The sequence below is a fragment of the Canis lupus genome, chromosome 32 (genome assembly GCF_048164855.1).
Source record: "Canis lupus baileyi chromosome 32, mCanLup2.hap1, whole genome shotgun sequence".
Classification (NCBI taxonomy): Eukaryota; Metazoa; Chordata; class Mammalia; order Carnivora; family Canidae; genus Canis; species Canis lupus.
The window spans coordinates 12537145-12558445 of NC_132869.1; the positions used below are offsets into that span (position 1 = coordinate 12537145).

General features: G+C 50.4%; 1 protein-coding gene and 1 long non-coding RNA gene across 2 annotated transcripts; one reads left to right on the top strand and one right to left on the bottom strand.

The window, feature by feature from the left end:
- Positions 1–328: 328 nt before the first annotated feature.
- PLA2G4F (phospholipase A2 group IVF) lies at positions 329–20725 on the bottom strand. The gene is made up of 20 exons (XM_072808715.1): positions 20514–20725; positions 19401–19473; positions 18648–18784; positions 18427–18555; positions 17960–18000; positions 17822–17864; positions 17331–17397; positions 15523–15692; positions 15276–15389; positions 15002–15039; positions 14635–14770; positions 12890–13026; positions 12398–12620; positions 11205–11319; positions 10836–10973; positions 10629–10736; positions 9015–9209; positions 8605–8771; positions 7614–7800; positions 329–7316 (listed from the first exon to the last, which is right to left on the bottom strand). The coding sequence occupies exons 1-20, from the start codon at positions 20622–20624 to the stop codon at positions 7033–7035; spliced, it is 2613 nt and encodes an 870-aa protein (XP_072664816.1). The 5' UTR covers positions 20625–20725; the 3' UTR covers positions 329–7032.
- LOC140622921 (uncharacterized) lies at positions 5403–11872 on the top strand. Its single transcript, XR_012022578.1, has 3 exons — positions 5403–5532; positions 9890–10056; positions 10663–11872. It is a non-coding gene; the product is annotated as an uncharacterized lncRNA (long non-coding RNA).
- Positions 20726–21301: the final 576 nt, after the last annotated feature.

A 21301-nucleotide genomic window follows, 5' to 3' on the forward strand; every position in this document is an offset into this window, starting at 1 on the left:
GTAGGAGTACCGAGCATGTACTGAGGACACACAGTGTGCTGGCCACAGTCACAGCATGTCACACACTGATTCGTCTCACCCTCACAGTGCCCTGCAAGCGGCCTCGGAGAGCCCTAGGGAGGCTGGTTGCTCTCACACCAAGAGGCTCCTTACCCTTGAATGTGTCAGATCCAATGGATCCTTCAGAAGAGAGACTATTAGTTCAGATTGATGGTGCATTTGGTGATAAAAAAAAACACCTCAGATATTATTAATAAAATACAATTTTATGTAATAATAATAATAATATCTAAAATTTCTTCATTACTTAAGATATGCAACAGTTAATTTAACCTAAATTGTTTCTTTAAAAGACAAATTCATGGGGACGCCTGGGTGGCTCAGTGGTTTAGCGCTTGCCTTTGGCCCAGGGTGTGATCCTGGAGTCCCAGGATCAAGTCCCATATTGGGCTCCCTGCATGGAGCCTGCTTCTCTCTCTACCTATGTCTCTGCCTCTCTCTCTCTCTCTCTCTCTATCTGTGTCTCTCATGAATAAATTAAAAAAATAAAATCTTAAAAAAAAGACAAATTCATAAAATTTACTGTGTAATTAAAAATCATTAATTTTTTTTAGTGTTGGAAAGTAAAATTGGAAATTCTCCTTGGTAATATTTTACTTACCACCAGCACCAAATCCATCAGATTAACAGTGGAAAAGGGACACCTGGGTGGCTCAGTCAGTTAAGCATCTGCCTTGGGCTCAGGTCATGATCCTGGAGTCCTGGGATCAAGCCCCACATTGGGTTCCCGGCTCTGTGGGGAGTCTACTTCTCCCTCTCCCTCTATCTGCTGCTCCCCTGCTTGTGCCTGCTTGTGCCTATGTGTGCCTGCTTGTGCCCTTTCTCTTCCTCTCTGTCAAATAAATAAATAAAATCTTAAAAAAAAAAGATTAACAATGGAAAAGATATAAACAGATTAATACATTCAGAAGCCATGATTCAAAACAAGAAAGGTAGCTGTTTAAGAATCAGAAACCCTAAAAAGAGGGCAAATCAGAGCCTTAGCAGTATGGGGCACCATGCTTGCCTTGGCTGCAGGGCCCCCAGGGGCTGCAGCAGGGCTCCCGGCCCTCCATCCCACTCCTCTCCTAGTCCCAAACTGCCACCTGGAGGCCACCATTGCCAATTGCACAGCAAATGATGAGCAGGAGCCATCACAGCCTAGAGCGTGTATAGAACCCTCTCAGAGATGAGATTACACCCAAGAATTATCAAACATATAACACAGGCAAAGTCTATGAAGGAGGGGCAACAAAGAACTTATCTCAAGGAAAAAGTTCACAAAACATTCAGGAAAATGTTTAAAAATTCAAATGTTAACACCATCTGAGTTAAAGGAGCACATCAATACAGTGAAAACAGGTAGTTTTGAAGATCCTATTAGAGAATTTAAATGGAAAAATGTGATAGTCGAAAGTTAAAAATCCCCAACAGATGGATAAGGAGCAGATTGGATACAGAGGAACATTGTATTCTCAATTGAGAAGCATGCAAAGAAAATCTCCCCAAAACAGCACAAATGAAAAGACAGGATATGTAAAAGTTGAAGGATATAGAGACTCAAATCAGTTTGAGTTTGAAAGGAATTCCAGAAAGAGAGAATGAAGAAGAGTAGTGTTTTTGATAAAATTGGTAGACAATTTCTTAGAGCTTCAAAAAGATGTGAAGCCAGGAATTGAAAGATTCACTGGTATTTTTTTAAGGTCAGAAAAATCATAGGGATGGTTTTGAAAGTCAAAGAGGAAGCCCTAAAAGTTAAAGACAAATTACCTACAGTGGAGTGAGAATTAGACTGACATCAGATTGCCCATCAGTGATATCAAATCAAGAAAGCATTAAAATATGAGTAAAACTAAGTTTGAGTCAAGAGTTTTATATCCATCCAGACTATTATTCATAAGTCAGGTCAAGAAAAGATAATTCCAGATTTATAAGAACTCAGAAAGTTTACTACCTATACACCCTCCATTAAATACCTATTCAGTTTTGAAATCAACAGAAATAAAAATAAACCCAAAAGGAAGGAGTTATAAGAAGCAATAAGTGAATAAGTCAATAAAATATATTGTAAAGTTGAAATAAATATTTCTATTTTGAAGTGTTTTTTAAGATTTATTTATTTATTTGAGAGGGAGAGAAAGTACCCAAGTGGGGGGGCAGAGGTTAGGGGAAGAGGAAGAAGCAGACTCCCCACTGATTGCAGAGCCCAGTTCAGGACTCAATCCTGGAGGACCCTGAGATCATGACCTGAGCTGAAACCAAGAGCCAGACGCTTAATCCACAGACCTGTCCAGGCGCCCCAACTATTTTGAAGTTTTTAAAACACTGTAAATAAAATTCAGGCAAGAGCTCCAAGGTGATTTGTGGAAGGTTTGGTGGGTGGGGAGCCAGATGTAGGACAGAAATGTAGAAAATGTGTTAGCATGCTCAGGTTCTTGTCCTATTTGAGGAGAGAAAATGGAGACTGGTTTTTTAAAAGCGCTTTTAAAAAATAAAAGTTTAAGTTTAAAAGCTTAGTAAGAGCCCCAAATTGGAAATAATCCAAATTTCCATCAGCAAGTGAATGGATAAACAACCTGTGGTATATCCACAAAATTCCTACTTAGTAATAAAAATAAATGAACTACTACTAGTACGCACAACAGCATTGGTGCATCTCAAAAGCACTATGTTGAGTGGAAGAAGCCAGACCCCAAAGACTACACACTATATAATTCCATTTATATAAAACTCTGGAAAGGACACAGCTGGTCTATAATGACAAAAAGCATATCAGTAGGCACTGGGACCAAGGGTTGGAGATTGATTAGGATGAAACTCAAAAAAAAAAAAAAAAAAAGGATGAAACTCAAGAGAACATTTTGGGGTCATGGAAATGCTCCATATCTTAATTATAGTGATGGTTACATGTGTATGTAAATTTGCTAAAAGTCATTGAGTACACTTAATCTTTTTTAAAAAAAAGATTTGAGAGAGAGAGAGAGCATGCATGCAAGGGGGTGGAGAGGAGGAGGGAGAGAGGAGAGGGAGAGAATCTCAAGCAGACCTCCTGCTAAGTGTGGAGCCTGACAGAGTTCCATCTCACAACCCTGAGATCATGACCCAAAGCCGAAATCAAGAGTCAGCCACTCAACTGACTGAGGCATCCAGGTGCTCCGAACTGTACACTTAATCTTATACATTTACTACTTAGAAGAGGTGCACTATATTATTCTAAACATAGAAAATAGAACTTTCATACTAGCAGAGGGGGATAGTGGAGGAAAGAGAATTGAATCAGAAAGCAAGAAACAGGAGGCTTAGGTGGTACCAGGTGCCCCTATAAAATAAAAGTTTTTTAATATGTGTGAGTTCAGGGCTCCTGTGTGGTTCAGTTGGTTGAGCATCTGCCTTCGGCTTAGTCCATGATCCCAGGGTCCTGGGATGGAGCACTGCATTGGATTTCGGGCTCAGTGGGGAGTCTGCTTCTCCTCTCCCTCTGCCGTTCCCCATGCTTGTGCTCTCTGGCTCTATCTATCTGTCAAATAAATAAATAAAATATTAAAAAATATGTGTGGACTCTTACTTGCTTAATATTTCTTGTGCCTCACTTGTCCTAATAGAAAAAATTTAATTTCCACCCCTGAACTCTGGTGACCAGCCTCCCTGATTTGCAGGACAGCCCCAGTGTAGACTCTCTCTCTCTTGCATGGGGAAGTCCTGGACTCCCTGCCCTGTTTTGTGTTCCTGTGGCTTTTCAATTGCCATAGAGTGGGTACTGAGGGGAAAATAGGTGCATGCAGAGCAATGCAGGTAATCCTCCTTTTCTCCTTTCCAAGAATGACTCCATCTGAAATGAGGGGGCTTTCATTTAAACTCTCAACAAAAGAATGGAGTAGCAATGAGGAAATCAGCTGCAGGGACTGAGCTCTGGAGAAGGTGGGGGCACCTCTGCCAACAGCCACCTGCCAATACGGGAGGCCCCCCTCCTAGTGCTGTGCCAGCCAACGAAAGAAGAAAATGCTTCTTTCTTCTTTCTCTCTCTTTTGCTTCCTTCTCCCTTCCTTCCTTTTTTCCCTTTCCCCAACCCCACATCTGCCCTGCACCTCTTTCTTTTTTCTGCAGGAGACTTTTGTGAATGCCCAGAGATATATCTGAAGAAGCCAAGAGACCTAATATTTGAATGTGTCTGTTCTCATGCACCTTGAGCTAAGACCGTGACCCCAGGGCTGCCATGTGGTACAACTGCACCAGGAAAGTTCACATTGTCACTTCCTGTGAATGGCAGCCCCTGGAATTGTGTAGTATACAACCTGTGCAATCATACATGCAGGCTTGGTGGCCATCATTTTCTTCCTTTACCTGATGAAGGGGTCTAACAAGTTAAGGAATGACATCCCTGCTCCTGTGTTTCTGCCCAGCCTCAGAATGAATCAAGCCTGTAGCTGTGTTATTGTGGTCAAATCCCTTCAGCCTGGTCACCCTTGGAACCTTGCAACATCTTTCTGGCCATCTTGGGCCAGGGTTAGAAATGGGGCAGAAATACATTAGAAATAGACTAGATCCCTCCTGACCTAGGAGCAGGAGCCAAACTGGCCAGGTCATCTTTGACCCCCCACTCCTCACTCTGGTTGGCTCCCAGATTCAATCCTGGTGATGGTTCCTCATGCTCTAACTGAGCTCACCCCTGACCAATTTCTTGGCTAGAGAATTGGACCAGCGTCCCTATCCTAGCCCTCCACCCTTGTCTCATTACATCTTCCCGAACCTGATCTGAGCCAAGGTGGCATTTCCTACACTTCTGTATGAATCAAGGTAACTCCCAACTCTGCACAAGCCCAGGTGTTTGCTTCCTGCATAAAACTTGCTGGCCTGGGAGGGCAAACACCAGTCCCCTACCCCCTGGGGTGGTGATCACATAGTAAAACAGAAACCTTGTTGTATGCAATTTTGCATATGTACATGCATTTTTCTTGGGAGAAGATCTATGGCTTTTATCAGATTTTTTAAAAGGAGCAAATGGATTAAGAACCACTGGAATACAGTGTTGCACATCTTTTCATGGCTGGTGGGTAATGATCCACTTCTCTAGAATGTAGGATCCCATTCATTTATTTGCCAAATTTTTACTGAGCATCTACTATCTGCTAGCCATTGCTCTAAACGCTGAAAATACAGCAGCGAACAAAACAGAAATTTCTACCCTCAGGAAGCCAGAGACACCCTATGGCTATTTGAGGCATTAAAGACAGAATGACTGAAGATTCTAAGTTTTGAGCTCCACAAAGATCTAAGAACTCAGAACTCTCTGAGTTCCAAGTTCTAAGAACTCTACAAAGTTCTAAGTTGTGAACTCTGTGGAGGTCTTAATAAGTTACTGATGACATCATCACAGCAGGGGTGATGATGACAGTGACCATAGCGGGAGCTCAGGAGCCAGCCTGGGGCTACGCCAAGGGAAACCTCTCATTGCTGAGCCAAGACAGGGATGATGGTCTATGATGGACAGCAATGGTGAGGAGGCAGGAGAGAACCAAACTCTCTCCCACCCCATGCCAGTCAAAATCACTGGCCCTTCTGGGCCCTGGCTCCTTCAGTCCTCTCCGCTCTCATCCAACTGGAGGCCTGGGGGTCCCAGGCCAGGCCAGGCTGGGGGCACAAGCTAGGACCTTCTTCCAGTTGGGAGCTAGAATGAGGGTTTTCTTCTCAGAGTTGGGACAAGTGAGATTTCCTCTAAAGGAATCCCTGACTGGAAGAGCCATTGTGGCTTTGATCAGAGACAGGAAGGAGGGGGAAAGCTGCAGCCCAGGATAGCACTCTGGAGGAGATGGTAGTAGAAGCGAGTGTTCAAGAGAGGATGGCACCCGGGCCACTGAAGGGACCCAGACAGCTCCGTATAGGGTGGGATGAAGCAGCTATGGAGGCCTAGGGCTTGAGGGCTCCTAGATGACACCCAGTCAGGGTGGATCTCCTCCCCAGTCAGGGTGGATCTCCTCTCCACAGACTTAAAATCTGCCCATGCTGGAGAGGCTCCAGCTATTCAGAGGGTCTCAGCTGGTCAGGGTGGATGAAAACCAGGGAGAGAGAGGGCCAGGTTGTCCAGATCTTAGCATGTATCTGTGAAAGAGCCAGGAACCCAGGCCTCTGGGTTGCCAGCCAGGTACCCTCTACCAATGCCCATCCCTGCCAACAGACAGGTGCTCACCAGCCCCACCCTCACTAGGAACATGCACACACTTGCAGGCACACATTTACTATGCTCCCTGATAAACAGATACACCTTCTAGACACACCCATTAAGCTTCTGGGAATGGCAAGGCTATTTGCAAGAGATGGCAGCTGTACACATGACGAGAGTGTGGCCTGAGTTTAAAGAGTGATGCATTAGTAATAGGCAGACAGGAGCACACCCATCAACTGGAGCTCTGCCAGGATGAGAGTACCATCCCACAGCCTTCAGGAGGCTAAGCAGAGAAGGGTGGTGAGCAGTGAGGGAGACAGAGGAGGCCAGAGGCCAATGAGAGTCAGCAGGCTGAAGGATGAAGGTAGTGATCCAAACTGGGAACCCCCAAGATCCCCCTTTATTCTGATAGCATTGAGCACTGCATCTGGGATCCTAGCCAGAAAAGTGTGGATTAGATGGATGAATCTTTGCTTTTGGTCTCAGCTTAAGGAGAGGAACCTGTCCCTCAGTTCTCACAGCTCTCCGTCTGGTGAGGGTTTGAAGATCTGGGTCTTCTAAGATCCTTCTGGGTTTGGGGCAGGCCCTGGGGCTAGATTGTCCTCTGATCCCCTCTACACTCCAATGTAAAATGAGCACTGTCACCTCTGGCCCCCATCCCCAGGAGCCCTAGAGAGGCCTGCTGCCCCATCATCTCCCAGAAACACAAAGAAGGGTCCAGCCCCAAAGCCAAGCTGCCATTCTGCAGGAACTTTCTGGGGAGTAGAGGACCTAAAGCAGGTCTCTGTAATGTGGGAAGCAGGAGCCCCACAGCATCTATCATTCCTCCTCTCTCAATCCCTGGTCTGGAGCCCACGATGGCTCCCCTCTCTCACAGTCCTACGACTCCAGCCTGGTCGGCCTCTGGCCCTGTCCCTAGCCTGTTGCTGTTCCAGAGCCAGCCGGAGGGCATGCCTCATGGTCTCCGCGTTGTTCAGAACATTGTATCTACTCAGAGCCACCAGCCGCTCAAACTCCTCAGGCTCATAGGTGAAGTTCATCATGCCATAGGGAGTGTCTGACCCGTTCAGGACAAAGTCCCCACAGGCTATCTCCTCAGCTGTTTGTCGCTCCACACCTGTGGATGAGAAGTGGAGAAGAGACCAAGCTGGGGCACTCTGGGGGTAGGAGCCAGCCCAGAAGCTCCCCCTTGCCCTAGGACATCTGGTTGGACCCACATTTTAGCTCTCTTGACCATCAGGAGGAACTGGGCCAGTGTGAATGCTGGGGCCCCAGAAGAGGGTACCAATGGCCAGCTTGGGCCCTCCAGGAGGCACGCTTTGGTATGCTGTCCAGGAAGCCCACTCCCAGAAAAGCACCCTACCGCCATCTCTGGGCTGCGTGAGCCAGACCCTGGTCCAGGGTCTCCCCTTACCTGGGGCCAGGTGTGTGCGGAAGGTACGGTTGACAAGGGGGAAGTGCAGCACAATGGGTGAGCGGGGGTCCTCGGCCTTGGCAAACAGGTAGCACTCACGGGGTTCCTCCAAGTCCTCAGGGAGCACCTCAATCCTTGGGAAGGGGATGCCTCGGTCCAGGCAGTACTTCTCTGTCATCTGTAAGACCTGGGCAAGGAGGCCAGCTTCTGACCCTGCATCCTACCACCTGCGGTCACACAGCCCCTCTACTAGCTGAGTGACTACAGGCAAGTGACATCATCTTTCTGAGCCAGTTGCTTTATTTATAAAATAAAAATGTGGAAAACCCTATCAGCCAGATTAACGACAATTGCCAGCATTCTCATGGTGATTCTTCCCATAACCACCCACTGGTTCCCTTCTCTGATGCCTCCATGCTTCCGAGTAGGGGCTGATTTCAGTGGACATGGAATGATTACAGAAGGTCACATGGGAAGAGGCTTTATCCATCATCTAATCCCAGGCTCTTGTTGGACCCCGGAAGTTAAGGAGGATAAGAGAGAAGGGCTGGCCCAGCAGCACAACCAGAACCCTCATCCAGATGGTAGAACCTGTCCACTACCCCACAGGACATGAGGGAGCTGTCTCGAGACACTCTTTGGGGGACCTCATGGCTCTGTTGTTACTACAGTAACTAAGGGACAGTAGATCCAGATCCAGATGGGAGCAAAGAATGCTATCAGACATAGGCAGGGGCCGGTACAGGAGCCTTCTCTTCACCAGGATGGAAGACTCCTGATGACCATCTTTGGCCTCTTCTCCCAGCCCCCACTCCATCCCATAACCTCAGCAACCCCCTTCCTCCAGTTGGGGAGTCCAGTGCCACTAAAAATCTTCACAAGGCACCTGCCTGAAGATTAGAAGCCTGGTCCTCCATGAAGCACCATCCCCAAATCCCCAGCTAGGCCACCTCAACAGAGATCCTCACTTCATCCCCACTGTACACCTTACCTCAAAAGGGGCCTCCAGGGAGTAGTCAAAGGACAGAATGAGGTCCACTGCTCTCTGGGGCAGCAGGTTCAGGGGGAATGGAGAGTTGATGGCAAAGCCCCCATCCACCAGGCACAGGCGATCCCTCATGGGAGTGAGCTGGTTGGGGAAGGCGTCAGGGTGCGTAGCTGCAGCAGGGACAAATGCTTGCTCTTCTCTTCCCATTGGGAACGGAACATCCCTCTCTGTAGAGATCTCTCCTCCCCTTGTTCTGAGGGCAGCAGAGTCTCCTACCCCAACCCCTGGCCCTGCCTTCTGGCAGACATCCCAGTCCTTCCCTCTCAGCCCCTGGGTGGTAGGAGCCCACAGCCCAGCCCCCAGGAGAAAAGGCAGCACTGGCCCCAGTGAGCCCCACCCAGAGCAGCACCCACCTTTCCAGGCCACGAACTCCTGGCCAGCTACATAGTCTTTGTGTAGGCAGAGGCCCCTGGTGAAATTAAAGTTCTCTGCAGAGGTAAAGCGGGAGGTGAATATGTCCAGCACAGCCTGGGAGAAGGGGCCCTGGGGGGTGAAGAGCCTGGTTCGCAGCTGTGTGGGGTCATGTAGCTGGAGCTTCTGGCAGTCATCTAGTGGGGGTGGGAGGGGTGAAATACAGTGAGAAGTCCTTCCTTTGTCCAGTGGCCTTTATGACTCAGGGCACCCCCTCTATTTCCTCCCCACATTCATCTCTCCTTCCCCCTGGCTCCCAAGCCTCAGACCACTACTTCTCAGAACCTCTTTTAAATGATTTCTTTCTTCTTTCTTTTCTTTTCTTTTCTTTTCTTTTCTTTTCTTTTCTTTTCTTTTCTTCTTTTCTTTCTTTCTTTCTTTCTTTCTTTCTTTCTCTTTCTTTCTTTCTTTCTTTCCTTTCTTTCTTTCCTTTCTTTCTTTCTTTCTTTCTTCTTCTTTCTTTCTTCCTTCCTTCCTTCCTCCCTCCCTCCCTCCCTCCCTCCCTCCCTCCCTCCTTCCTTCCTTCCTTCCTTCCTTCCTTCCTTCCTTCCTTCCTTCCTTCCAAGATTTTATTTATTTATTCATGAAAGACAGAGAGTCAGAGACATAAGCAGAGGGAGAAGTCCCTAGGGAGCCTAACGCGAGATTCGACCCCAGGACTCCGGGATCATGACCTGAGTCAAAGGCAGATGCTCAACCACTGAGCCACCTAGGCATCCCTTAAATGACCTTTTCTTTCAGCTTATCTATATTTTGAAAGTTGCCTATGGCACTATATTTGTAAAGTGATAATTTATTTTCTCCTCTTGAAAAAAAGTTGTATATACAACTTCTGAATAGAATTTCATCCATCAAATACCCACTGAGGAGTACTGCATGCCAGACACCATGCTAGGCTTGAACGGAGATGGAAGGTGAATAGGACCCCGGCCTACTTGGGGGAGAGCCACATAAAGAGATCATAAATCATAATGATGCCCTGAGGTAAGGACAGTGGTGGAGTGTGTACATAGTCCTATGAGACTTTGGTGGTAAGACCCTTGATCAGCCCGGAGGGATGAAGGAGAATAGAGAAGGTCCCTGACAAAATGATGTCTGAGCTAAATCTTAAAAGCTGAGCAGAAGTTATCCAGAAAAGATAGGTGGATAAAGGTATTCTGTGCAGCAGGGAGCTCATACATAGGCCACGTAAGGAGCAGTGTGAAGAGGAGCCCTGAGGTGTGTGGACAGATAAGCATGAGATGCCCCATGGTCCTGGGCTGAGTTGACATAATTGGAACCCAAGCAGAGAGTTTGAAGCTATAGGCCTTACCACAGAGCACTCACAACTCCCACTGGCTTCTCTGACATGGGCTTTCCTCCAGGCCCCAGCCACACTGCCTCTGCAGACTTCTGGGCATCTAGAGACCCTAAGCTAGAAGTCATTTTCTCAGGACTTCTCTGAACCCAGTGGGACAGCCAAGTCCTTCACCACCCCCTCCCTCATCCTTCGTGCCTCAGCCATGGCACTGGTGCCGGAAAAGAGGGTCTGGGGAGGTCAGGGTGTCTACCCTCACCTGTGATGTTTACTTTCCATCTGTGCCCATCTAGGAAGCTGAGGCCTGAGCCAGCAGTCTTCAGGAAGATCTCATCCACGCTGGCTGCAAAGGCACTGCCCCACATACCTAAGGAGAAAGGCAAGGTCCTGGGCCCTCACAACTCCAGCCCATCTCAGGTCCTGGCCCAGTCCCTGCCCTGTCCCCAGCCCTCCAGCCCAGACTCACCTTGCAGGTAGCAGATCCGGGGCTCAGGCCGGGGCTGCAGCAGATGCCCCATGAAGAACTCAGAGCCAAAGAGCTCAGTGGGAACATAAGCACCATACTTGGGCAAGCCGACCTCATGGGGGGTGAACTCACACCACTCTGGGGGACCAGAGTAAAGGGGAATGTTACCAGGGCCTTTCTACCAGGATACCAGGGTTCCCCTCACACCTGAGTGCCTGAGCAGGAATCAGACTTGCCGAGAGCAGGAGGCAGCAACACCATTGTGCTCCAAGGCTCCCGTCTGTACATTACTAGCACTGGCCTCTCACACCCTCCCACCAACCACCACCTCCACCTGTTTCCCAGGTCCCCACATCCACACCGAGGCACCTGCAAAGTCTTCCCCGTTGATGTTGGTGCGGACATTAATGCTGGCATAGATAGGGTAAGGGTTCTGGCCCTGGCTGATGGCCTCTTGCTGGTCAGACAGTCTGGCGGGGTTTTCCTAGTGGGCATGAAGGGAGGTATTTGGCTTTTGGGGGAATCCCCTTACCCCATGGGGATGGCCCCATGGCCTGATACCCTGCAGGGGATGGCGTGCCCACCAGAGGCTGCAGCTGCCAAGGCCAGTACTCTAGAGACAGCTAAGGGCCTTTAAGCAGCACAGGTAAGGCCACTGTGAGTTTTGTGCAATTCCGGGGACACTGGGACTCCTCTCCTTACTTCTTTCCTGTTGAAGAAAGCAGATTAGAGCCCAGGGGAATCAGTGGACATTTGTTAAAGGAAAAACTGAAAATCCAGTTTACTTTCTTTAAAAGACAAATCATTCAATGGGATGCCTGGGTGGCTCAGCAGTTGAGTGTCTGCCTTCAGCTCAGGGTGCGATCCCGGAGTCCCAGGATCAAGTCTCACATCGGGCTTCCTGCGGGGAGCCTGTTTCTCCTTCTGCCTGTATCTCTGCTTCTCTCTCTGTGTCTCTCGTGAATAAATAAATAAAATCTTAAAAAAAAAAAAAGATAAATCATTCAAAAACATGAATCCTTTTTGTGAGAAACTACTTGTGATATACATCCACAACTGAGAACCACACCAGGGGGCCAGGTCCCCAGGGCTGAGAACCTCCCTCAGCTCTGACTCTTCTCATCTCCTGACTTGTGCTGGGCACATAGCTCTAGGAGCTGCAGGGCAGCTTGGTCAGTGGGCGGGAGTGGCATTCATCTAGGCTGCAGGTCTGAACCACTTGGAATGCTCTCAAAACACAGGTGTGCTAGGGCCTAAACCCAGATCAGCCCAAGTCAGTATGCAGAATTGGGGCCCAGGCCCAAGTGTTTTTGAAAAGCTGTGTAGGTGATTCTAAAATACAGACAGATCTGAGAATGGCAGACCAGGCTCTCCTTTCCTAGGAGTTCAGGGCCAGGAAAGATGAAGCCCTGTCAGCCCTCCCTGGGTTCTTACCTCTTGTCCTCAGCGAGCTCAGACCTAAGGGATAGTTTTGCAAATCTTAGTAACTAAGGCAGAAGTAAATGCTGGTGGGGCAGCAGTGGAAAGGAGCCAGATTTATTTATTATCTGTTCTTCTCTCACCTCCTGGTATAGGAAATATTCAATGAGGAGACCCCAGAGGTCTATGAGGGAAACACTGCGGCCACTGCTTTCCAGACTCCCCAGTTCCTGAACATAGTATTGTAGGCGCTCTGTGGACATCGCCCCCATCTTACTGCTGCAGACTCGAGCCTGAGCACGCTCGATGGGGCCCTGCAAGGACACCTGGGACCAGGCTGGGTCTTTGTAGAGTGTGGAGATGCACCTGGGCAGAGAGAGAATTAGGGGCAGTGGTGCAGGGAGCACAGCAAGGGGAGAGAGGGATGCAAGGGTCTGCGAGTGCCCCACCTCTCCATCCCTTGTCCCCACTGCCCTGCACCGCCCACTCAAGGAGGCCTGGGAACTCACTGCCTTCCTGCCTCTCCTAACCCCCTTGGAGGCAGGAACCCAGCATCCCTTCAGGGAACCCACCATTCACATTCCTGCCCCTTCAGGGCTCTCCTTTACTCTGGGCCCTGTCCCCACCTCACTTACCAGGTAGAACCAGAGACCCCACTCAGGTAGGTCACAGTGTCCAGGAGGCCAAGTTCCTGCAGCCCTGCCAGGCTGCCATATAGGGAAGACATGGCTCGGGTTCCACCTCCCGAACCCAGCACAGCTACCACAGGCACCTGAGCAGAAAGCGATCATAACGACATTGACCTAAGAGCCTTATATGTATTGTCTCACTGAATCCTCACAGCACCCCAGTGGGATCCCCATTTTACAGATTAGGAACCTGAGGCACAGGAAGGTTGGATAATGTGCTCTCAATCACACGGGTGGTAAGTGGTGGTTATGAAACTGAAGCAATATGACCCCAGAGATGACTCTTAACCAGGAAAGTGTGTAACTGGAAGGCATACTGGATTTCACTCAAAACCATTAAAGCAGGGTTTCTTAGTCTTGGAACTGTTGATAATTTTGGACTGGGTCATTTTTCGTCATGAGGAGCTGTCCTGTATGTTGTAGGATGTTCAGTAGCATTCCAGGGCTTTCCCTAGTAGAAGCCAGTAGCGGCCCTCTTCCCTGCCCCTACAATAAAGTATGTCTCTAGACATTGACAAATGCCTGGGGGTAAAATGCCCCCGTCCCCCAGTTAAGAACCACTGGGTAAAGTGGCAAAGACCACCAAGCAGCCTAGACCTGCCCCAGACATGAGAGGTGCCCAGATGTCTCTTCAGTATCAGAGGTGCCTGCTGGGATCAGACTAGAAGCTTTTTGGCTCTTCAATTTTTCCATGAAGCTTTAGCTCATTCTACCCCAACTTTTGGTTCCTTTCTCTGCCCTCCTTTCTTCTGTCTTGAAAGAAATGCTCCCTGGCCAGTGCTCAGCAAGGGCACAGCCCCTTCGGAGTGTTGAAGGAGACAGAGCTCCCTAAAAGCCAGGTCTACGTCCTCTTTACCTCCCACCTCTGGAGTGGAAACCTGGCAGAGAGCAAGCATTACCAAATGAACGGTCTGAGCTTGCTCACCCAGTCAGCACGGGGAATTGACCCCAGTTCCCGAGCACACCTGCAGCGAGGAGGAAGCCACCAACTTGCTCCTGATTTACCATCGCTCTCTCCCTTGGTACTGCCTTTCCACCTGCCCTCCCGCCCCAGGCTCCCATGGACCCTCCACCTCCAGATCCCTTTGTCTACTGTGACTGACTGAACTGTGCTCCTGCAAATTCACATGTTGAAGTCCCAGTGAGACGACATTTGTAGAAAGGGCCGGTAAGGTGGTTATATAGGTTATGGAAGGTCATAACAGTGGGGCCTTTATCTAACGGTATTGGTGTCCTTGTAAGAAGAGGAAGAGAGACATTCCCCTTACCCTCTCTTACAGGCACAGAGGAGGAGCCATGTGGGGGCACAGCCAGAAGGTGGCTGTCCACAAGTCAGGAAGAGAAGCCTCACCAGAAACCAACCCTGATGGCATCTTACTCTTGAACTTTCAGACTCCAGGTGAGAAAATGAATGTTTGTTGTCTAAGCCAACCAGTCTGTGGTGTTCTGTTACAGCAGCCCAAGGGGACTAAGACACCTCCTTTGGCCAGGGCTGTTCATCCCTCCTTACACACAGGGTCCTGACTCTCCTGATTTTGCCTATCAGCTCTGGCAAACAGGCCTGCCCCTTCCTCCTCTGTTCCTCCCCCCTCCTCAAGGCTTCCTGTCCTGACTTGGCCACACAGTCCTCTCAAAGAAAGAGGCTGGACTTGGTCCTGGTGACCCTGGGCTCCAACTCCTCCATTTCATACCTGGCTGCTGTCTGGAGCCTGGCTCAAACCCAGTGCTTGCTGCAAAGCCTTGGACACGATCTGCTTCCTCTTGTCCAGAAACTCCCATTCGCCGTCACACAGGCCAAAGCCAAGGCGCAGGTCAAGGTCTCCAGAGCTGCCTCAGGTGGGGTAGGGGTGAGGTACTGGGTGACTCTTCACCGGAGGAGAGCCTCAGACCCAGCCCATTTTTCACAGTAGTAGACCCACATTCCATGGAACCCCTTAGAATGGCCTCACTGGAACCAGACATGCCCTCCACCATCCAGGCTTAGTCAAGTAGGCAGAAGAGGCCGCCTACACTTCCTGGGTAGCCCAAGAGCCTTCCTCTGAAGTCAGCCTTCCTCACCTTATTTCTGCCTTCATATTCAGAACCACCTCCTGGTCCTGAAAGAGAAACAGCCCAGTCCCTGAGTATCTTGAGTGGGATCCTCCCACCTGCAGGCCCTGTTGCTCTGGTAGCTCTGGCCCAGATATGGACACCATGGCTGAACTCCAGGCTGGGCTGATTATGACCCCTTCCCTCTCAGGCCCCTTGACTTTCCTTTCAGGCCCCTCCCCAGCCCTCTTTTGGTGGTCACAGAGCAGGCAGGGGTTCCTCAGGCACCCAGAGAGAGTCTTACCTCCCCCAGGGCCACGGAGCGCTGTTCCTCCTGGCCTAAGGTCAAAGAAGATAGCAGGATACCCCCCTGGCCCAGCTTGCTGGTCTGGGTCTCTAGTTCAGCACTTGGGCCGCTCTGCAGAGAAGAAAACACACCCAAGGAACCTTCCATGGTGAAGGAAAACATGCCTCCGTGGTGGCCCTGGGACGCCCCTCTAGGCTGGACTGATTCTACCAGCCACACCTTCTCAGACTTGGGCCTCACTCACCTGCAGGACTGTAAGCTCCTCCTCCAGCTCCACATCCAGCCTGGAGCTGATCACTGGGTTCATGTGAAAGGTGAAGGTGGCTGGGAGGCCTCCCTCTTTGGGGCATTGCAGGGGTAAGAGCTGTGGTTTCTCGTAGGCCCCAGGCACTGTCAGCCAAATCTGCCTAGAGCCTGGGAGCAGAGGGCCCAGGTGAGGGGGTGAGAATGGAGTGCGTGTGTGGCATGTAATGGTAGCACCCTGAATGGCAATTCCCCTGTCTTTCCCCTTGGAAATGCCAAATTACCACCCTGCTCACTCTCTGGCTCTGTGACCCATAGCAAAGGCATCATGAAGGACACTCGGGTCCTTTAACCTGCCCTGGTCAGACTTGGGAACGCGGGGAGAGGGCTAGGAAACACAATGCCTGGGGAACGGGAAGAGCAGGAAGGGAGAGGGCTCCTTGCTCAGAGTTTATGGGGCTGATGATTTTGAGATTATATTAAGTATATAAAATATAATTCTATAATAATTATAATGTTATAATTGTCACACATTGTTATATTAATTACCAGTCTTCCACTGGTAGTTCCCCCATCTCTTGCCTCCATTCAAGCTCTGTGCTCATCACCTTGGGGAAGGTTTGTGGCCAGGGAGAAGACAATAGATAGCAAGTTGTCCTGCCCTTTATTTCCAAAGTGTAAGACCTTGGAAGAACAGAGGGTGTGCAGAGAAGATGAGAGGAAGTGGGTGGGTAGAGGCTTCGAAAAGCAGGGGAGAGCCAGGCTAGAAGGAGGCAGAGGGAGGCCTGTGAGCCCACATTGCTCTGAGCAGCTTTCTGGGAAGGAGGCAAAACCCTAGAGAGGAATGTGCATGACAGACAGAGGGGGCCGCAGACTGCCTTAAGCAAGTTTCTTGTTTGAGCCAAGGTTTCATAAATTATGAGGATAATAGGTGCATTTTATGGGGTTGTTATGAGAATTAAAGATAAAAGACACATGGAATGTTGAGCACAGTTGCCTGGTTCACAGTGAGTGCCAGGCGTTATGAGGACTCCCTCATCCTGTGGGCTCAGACTCTCAGCGTCAGAGGGGACCTTAGCTGTCCCACAGCCTCTGCTCTGCTGCTGCATCTGGACGTTCACCACCCCACCTCCTGCCCCCTGTCCCTGATCTTGAGCGGCTACCCTCTGCAACACACTACATCAGTGGCCTAACTGGAACCAGACATGCCCTGGTTCTTCCACTTCCACTTCTGAAATTTCCACATGTTGCCATGTGACTTCAGTTCCTCCTGCAGAGAGGCCAACTATATTGCTGCCCCCCAGCTTTAGGGTCAGCCTTGTGACTTGTCTTGGAGAGCAAAATGGCAGTTAGTGGCTGTGATGTGACCAAAGGCTTAAGACCACCTGCTCATTTTGGCCTGCTGCTGTGCCTCTGGCTGATACCTTAAGAACATGATCAGTCCCCTGGTCATAGAAGGTGAATTAGGGCCACATGGCATGAAGCCAGCTCACTCCTACCAAGCCCAGCCTAGATCAACCACATGCCAGCTGACCATCCGACTTGTGAGCTAAATAAATGCTTCCTGTTGTCTGCCACTGAGATTTAGGGCTGCTTTTTGTGGAGCGGTAGTTGGACTGGTACAACCCTCATGCTTGAACACTTCCAGGGATAGGAAATCACTACTCTCAGAGGCAATCCGTCCCATCCTTGGTCAGCTGTGAGTGGTGAAACATTGAAGAACTTTCTGCCTCAGACCCACCTTATTGATGTCTGAGGCCTCAGCCCCCAGGAGAGAAGGCAAGACCCAAGGTCGTGGACCAGACTCACCATACTCTCGATGTGGAGCTGTGCCACCTTCCCCGAGGGTGCCCTGGATTCTCAGACAGGGGGCAGCCTGAGGAAAGCAGAGGCCTGTGGGAACCCACTGTTCACAGACCAGGGTGGAATGAGGGGTTATCTGGGGCAGGGCCCAGCTAACAACTTTGCCAGGGCCTGTGCCTTGTGGGTAGGAGTTCTGTGGGAGCCCTCCTCCCAGGCCTTGGAAAGGGAAGGAGGAAAAGGCCGCTGAAAGTGGTGCCTCCAGCAGTCCCAGCAACCAGGGGCCCCAGTGCACAAGATAGGAAGGTTGGCTTCCTATCTGGTGCTTCCGACTTGAGGTAGCTTCTTGCCCCTGGTCCCTGGAGATGCCTCCCTAGCACATTTCCCCTCTCAGGAAGGCCTGAGTGTCCTTCAGAGGCAAGGGGACATGACAGTCTCAATTGTGGAATCTGTACTTCCCCCCCAGCCCTGGACAGCCCTAACCCACCTTCCCTACTCACCACCAGGACCCCATTGGTGATGACTTCAGATGCAGGCACTTGGCTGCAAAAGATGAGGAGCTCATGGGACATCTAGCTCCCCTTGAGATGACTGTTACTATAATAATATGACTAAAGCTAGGCTCCACCCAGACTTACCTGTTCTCCAGAATGAATTCCACCTGCAGCTCTTGTGAATCCTACATGAATGAAGCAAGGAAGCATTCATTTTCAAAGAGCTCTGAAAGCATCAGAGATTGTCCCTGCCCCCTACCCGGCTCAGCAACAGGGATTACAAGAGGTGACTGTTGTTGGGGCTTCCTTGGGCACAGGAGGGGTAAGTAGTATCATCTTCATGAGGAGCTTCATGCATTCAAGACTGTCTGCTGGGCAGATACGGAGGGTTCAGCAGTGACCAAGACAGACAAAGCACTCTGCCCTCAGCTCACATTTTGGCACTCAGGGAAGAAATATTGAGGGAAATCTTTGGAGGGTTAGTAGTGTAGGATAGAGGAGGGTCTGTATTGGAGGCCTGGCCTGTGCTGCCCAGGAGCCCTCACCTCAGTGCCCTGTGCCAGACCTTTCCTTGAGTTCAGTTCATTGCTGCCACAGGTAGGGTGGCTCACCTGGTGCTTGAGTTGGAAGGTATGTCTGTGGGGTTGGCCAGGCTTGAGGCTCCTCAGGTCAAACAGTAACAGGGAGAGCTGGTCACTATCCAGGATGTCCTTATCATACAGGGTGAGCTCCAGAACGTTCTGGGAATGGTGGGTAAGAGGTGGGAGCCTGAGACAGGGCAGGAGGGCAGGAAGTAGCCCTCTCCTCTCCACTGCCCTTTTCTGGCCCTCACTTTCATAGCACCATGAATCTGGTAGTGGAAGGTCTCGTTCCATTCGGGGTCACTGCAGTTGGCTATCATCCTTGTCCGGGTGGGACTGGAGGACGCAGTGGGCAGGCACAGTTGCACATAGCAATCGGCTTTGGACACTGCAGGTGGGATTGGAGAGGGGTCCTCAGCCTTTAGCTCCTATTGCTGTAAAGGTTGCCTGGGGAAGGCTGGGGCAGGAGGGGAAGGAGCTGGGGGTGGGGGGAAGGAGGCTACTTGTGCGGGGCAAGGAGATGTGGGGAGAGCCAATGTCCTTAACTCCATCTAGACCACTTATACCTCCCATTCAGCCCATACACCTCCCATTCAATCCTGCAGTGGCCAGTTGAAAAGACCACATGGCTGCACAGACCACTGCCCCTGAAAGGGCATGATTCAGGCAACAAAGTCCCCTTCCGTGACAAGCACTGGTGTGGTAAGCTGCTGGAGAACAGACCTTGATTTGTGGCAACAGTTGGCTTCACATGCTCATCCAGGCTGGCTCTGCTCCACTTGCTAGACTCAATCAAGGAGGAGTCCAAGGTCTGTACATGTCTCCCCTCCAGCCCCTCCCTGCCTGCCCTGGGGCTCCCTCACCAGGGAGGACTCCTTCATGGTCAGCATTAGCCCCTCTGCCTCACTCAAACACACACACACATTTCCAGACAGCCCTTGCTGCACTCTGGGGAGGCCCCGGGGAAAGGAAGGGGAAGAAGGGTGAAATTGGGGGTCACTCACGCAGATCTGTGCCCTGGATATTTCTGGCCCTCAGCACCTTCACCTGGAGGTCAAAGTATGGGTGGGTTTCCCGCTGAAACAGAGAACTCTGGAACTCAGTCCCAGGAAGAGCCGGGCCTGTTCTTCCCGTGGTGGTGCCCAGCTCAGGCTTCCCTTGTCCCCTCACAGAACAACAGCCTGGCCCAGGCTCACAGATGTTGCTGTGCTTGGGAACTGAGAGGCCTTGGCAGGGCCCAGCCGTTGGGACTTCAGCATGTCGGGGATGAGCCTGGACCTTGGAATCGTTCAGGCTGGGTTCAAATCTAAACTCCACTATGTACTAGCTGAATGGCCTTGGGCAAATTACTTGATTTCCCCTGTGCTTCATTCTCCCCATCTATAAATGGGGTTTTACAATCCCATAGGGGTGTGGTGATTTTTAAATGAGAAGTTGTGTAGAGTGCCTGGTATTAGTGCTTAATATATGTAGCCACTGTTACTAATTATGTTTGTGATGCACCAACTGGCAGCTCCCCTCACTTTTTCGTGCTGCTGCTATAGCTTGGGAGCCTGAGTGCAAGCCAGGGTGATGTCCCTAGGACATTAGAGATTAGAAGGGAGATTAAAGATTCGTAGAGAAAGTCATGATAGACCCCACCTGCTAGCTCAGGAGCTCACTGATGAAAGCCACACCTCCTAGGAGGCAGCAGGTGAAGGGAAACCAGGCGTCGCCCAGCTTGTACTGGTCTGGACGAGTCGTTAAAGAGATAACAACTGGGTCCAAGAGAGGTAACAGCAGCCTGCAGCCTCCTAGAAGTGGGGCTATCCCCTCAAAATCCCAGCAAGCACCCTCCTCCTTTCCCCTGGGGCACTCTACAGCCAGGCTGGTACATTCTGGGCAGAGCCAACAGCTGAAGTATCACATGACCTCACCCTCCATTCCTGATCGAGGTGAGGTGAGGATTATATCTAAAAGCCAAGATCTTGGCCAACCTCTTTACGTTCTGCCAGGTTGGCTAGAGTAAATTGGTCCTGGCCCAGATCAGAACCCAATTCCCTGCTGGCCTCTGTCCTCACAGGGGACTGTGATCCCAGGGCTCCTACACAATTCCCAAGGAAGACCATGTACTTTACCCGCCATTGCCTCCACTGAGGTCCCCTCTTCTCTCTCTTCTGCAGCAGCACTGCCCCCAGGAGGGGCAGCCCCTTGCCTGCCAGCCACCTTGGCCAGAGCACCCAGTGCATGGCCAGGCAGAGCAGCTCTCAGCTGGAAGCCCTGCCTGCTTTCCAGAGCCACCCTGCTCTCCTCCAGCTACACCTGCTGCTAGCTCAGGTCTGACAGGTAACCGAGGTAGGGAGGGTGGAGCTGGCTGCTCTCTGGAGGACTCAGAGTTGGGTGGCCTGCTGGGGCTGGAGGTGGGGTTTAATGTGCTCCAGGAAGTGACTGGAATCCAATTCCCTCAGGCAGGAGGCACTTCAGCCTGTCTCCAAGAGGATGAGGAACTGGTACTCTGGTTTCCAAACCCCACGCCTGGTTATCATTGGGCTGCTTTTGGAAAAGATATCTGAGCCTCACCCCCTGGATGATTTGCTTTAGTGGGTGTGGGTAGAGCCCACATGTCCACATTTCCAACAAGCCTTCTAGACAGTGCTGACACAGCAGGCCCAGGGGATGGAAGCCAGGAAGCGCTACATCAAGCCTTATTTTCTCCAGCTGGAAAAAAAGTTCTAAAACCATCTGCCCTTCAAGTCCCACCTGGCCCATGACTCTTAAGCAGAAGCATAGAAATCTCTGGTTCAGTTTTAGCTGGACTTGAATGTGTTTCTAATCTGTGACCCCTCTCATTTATTCTTCAAACACTGACAGCCTGTTGTGTACCAGACCAATACTGGGCTATGCAACCAAAGGTGAGGAGGATCCA

Excerpts from the sequence above, each read along its gene's own strand:
- PLA2G4F (XM_072808715.1), bottom strand. The coding sequence starts at position 20,624 with ATGCACTGGGTGCTCTGGCCAAGGTGGCTGGCAGGCAAGGGGCTGCCC. Across the intron at positions 10,737-10,835 it reads CCGGATCTGCTACCTGCAAG|GTATGTGGGGCAGTGCCTTT; the intron begins GTGAGTCTGGGC and ends CTTTCTCCTTAG. Across the intron at positions 8,772-9,014 it reads GGAGTTCGTGGCCTGGAAAG|CTACGCACCCTGACGCCTTC; the intron begins GTGGGTGCTGCT and ends TCCCTGCTGCAG.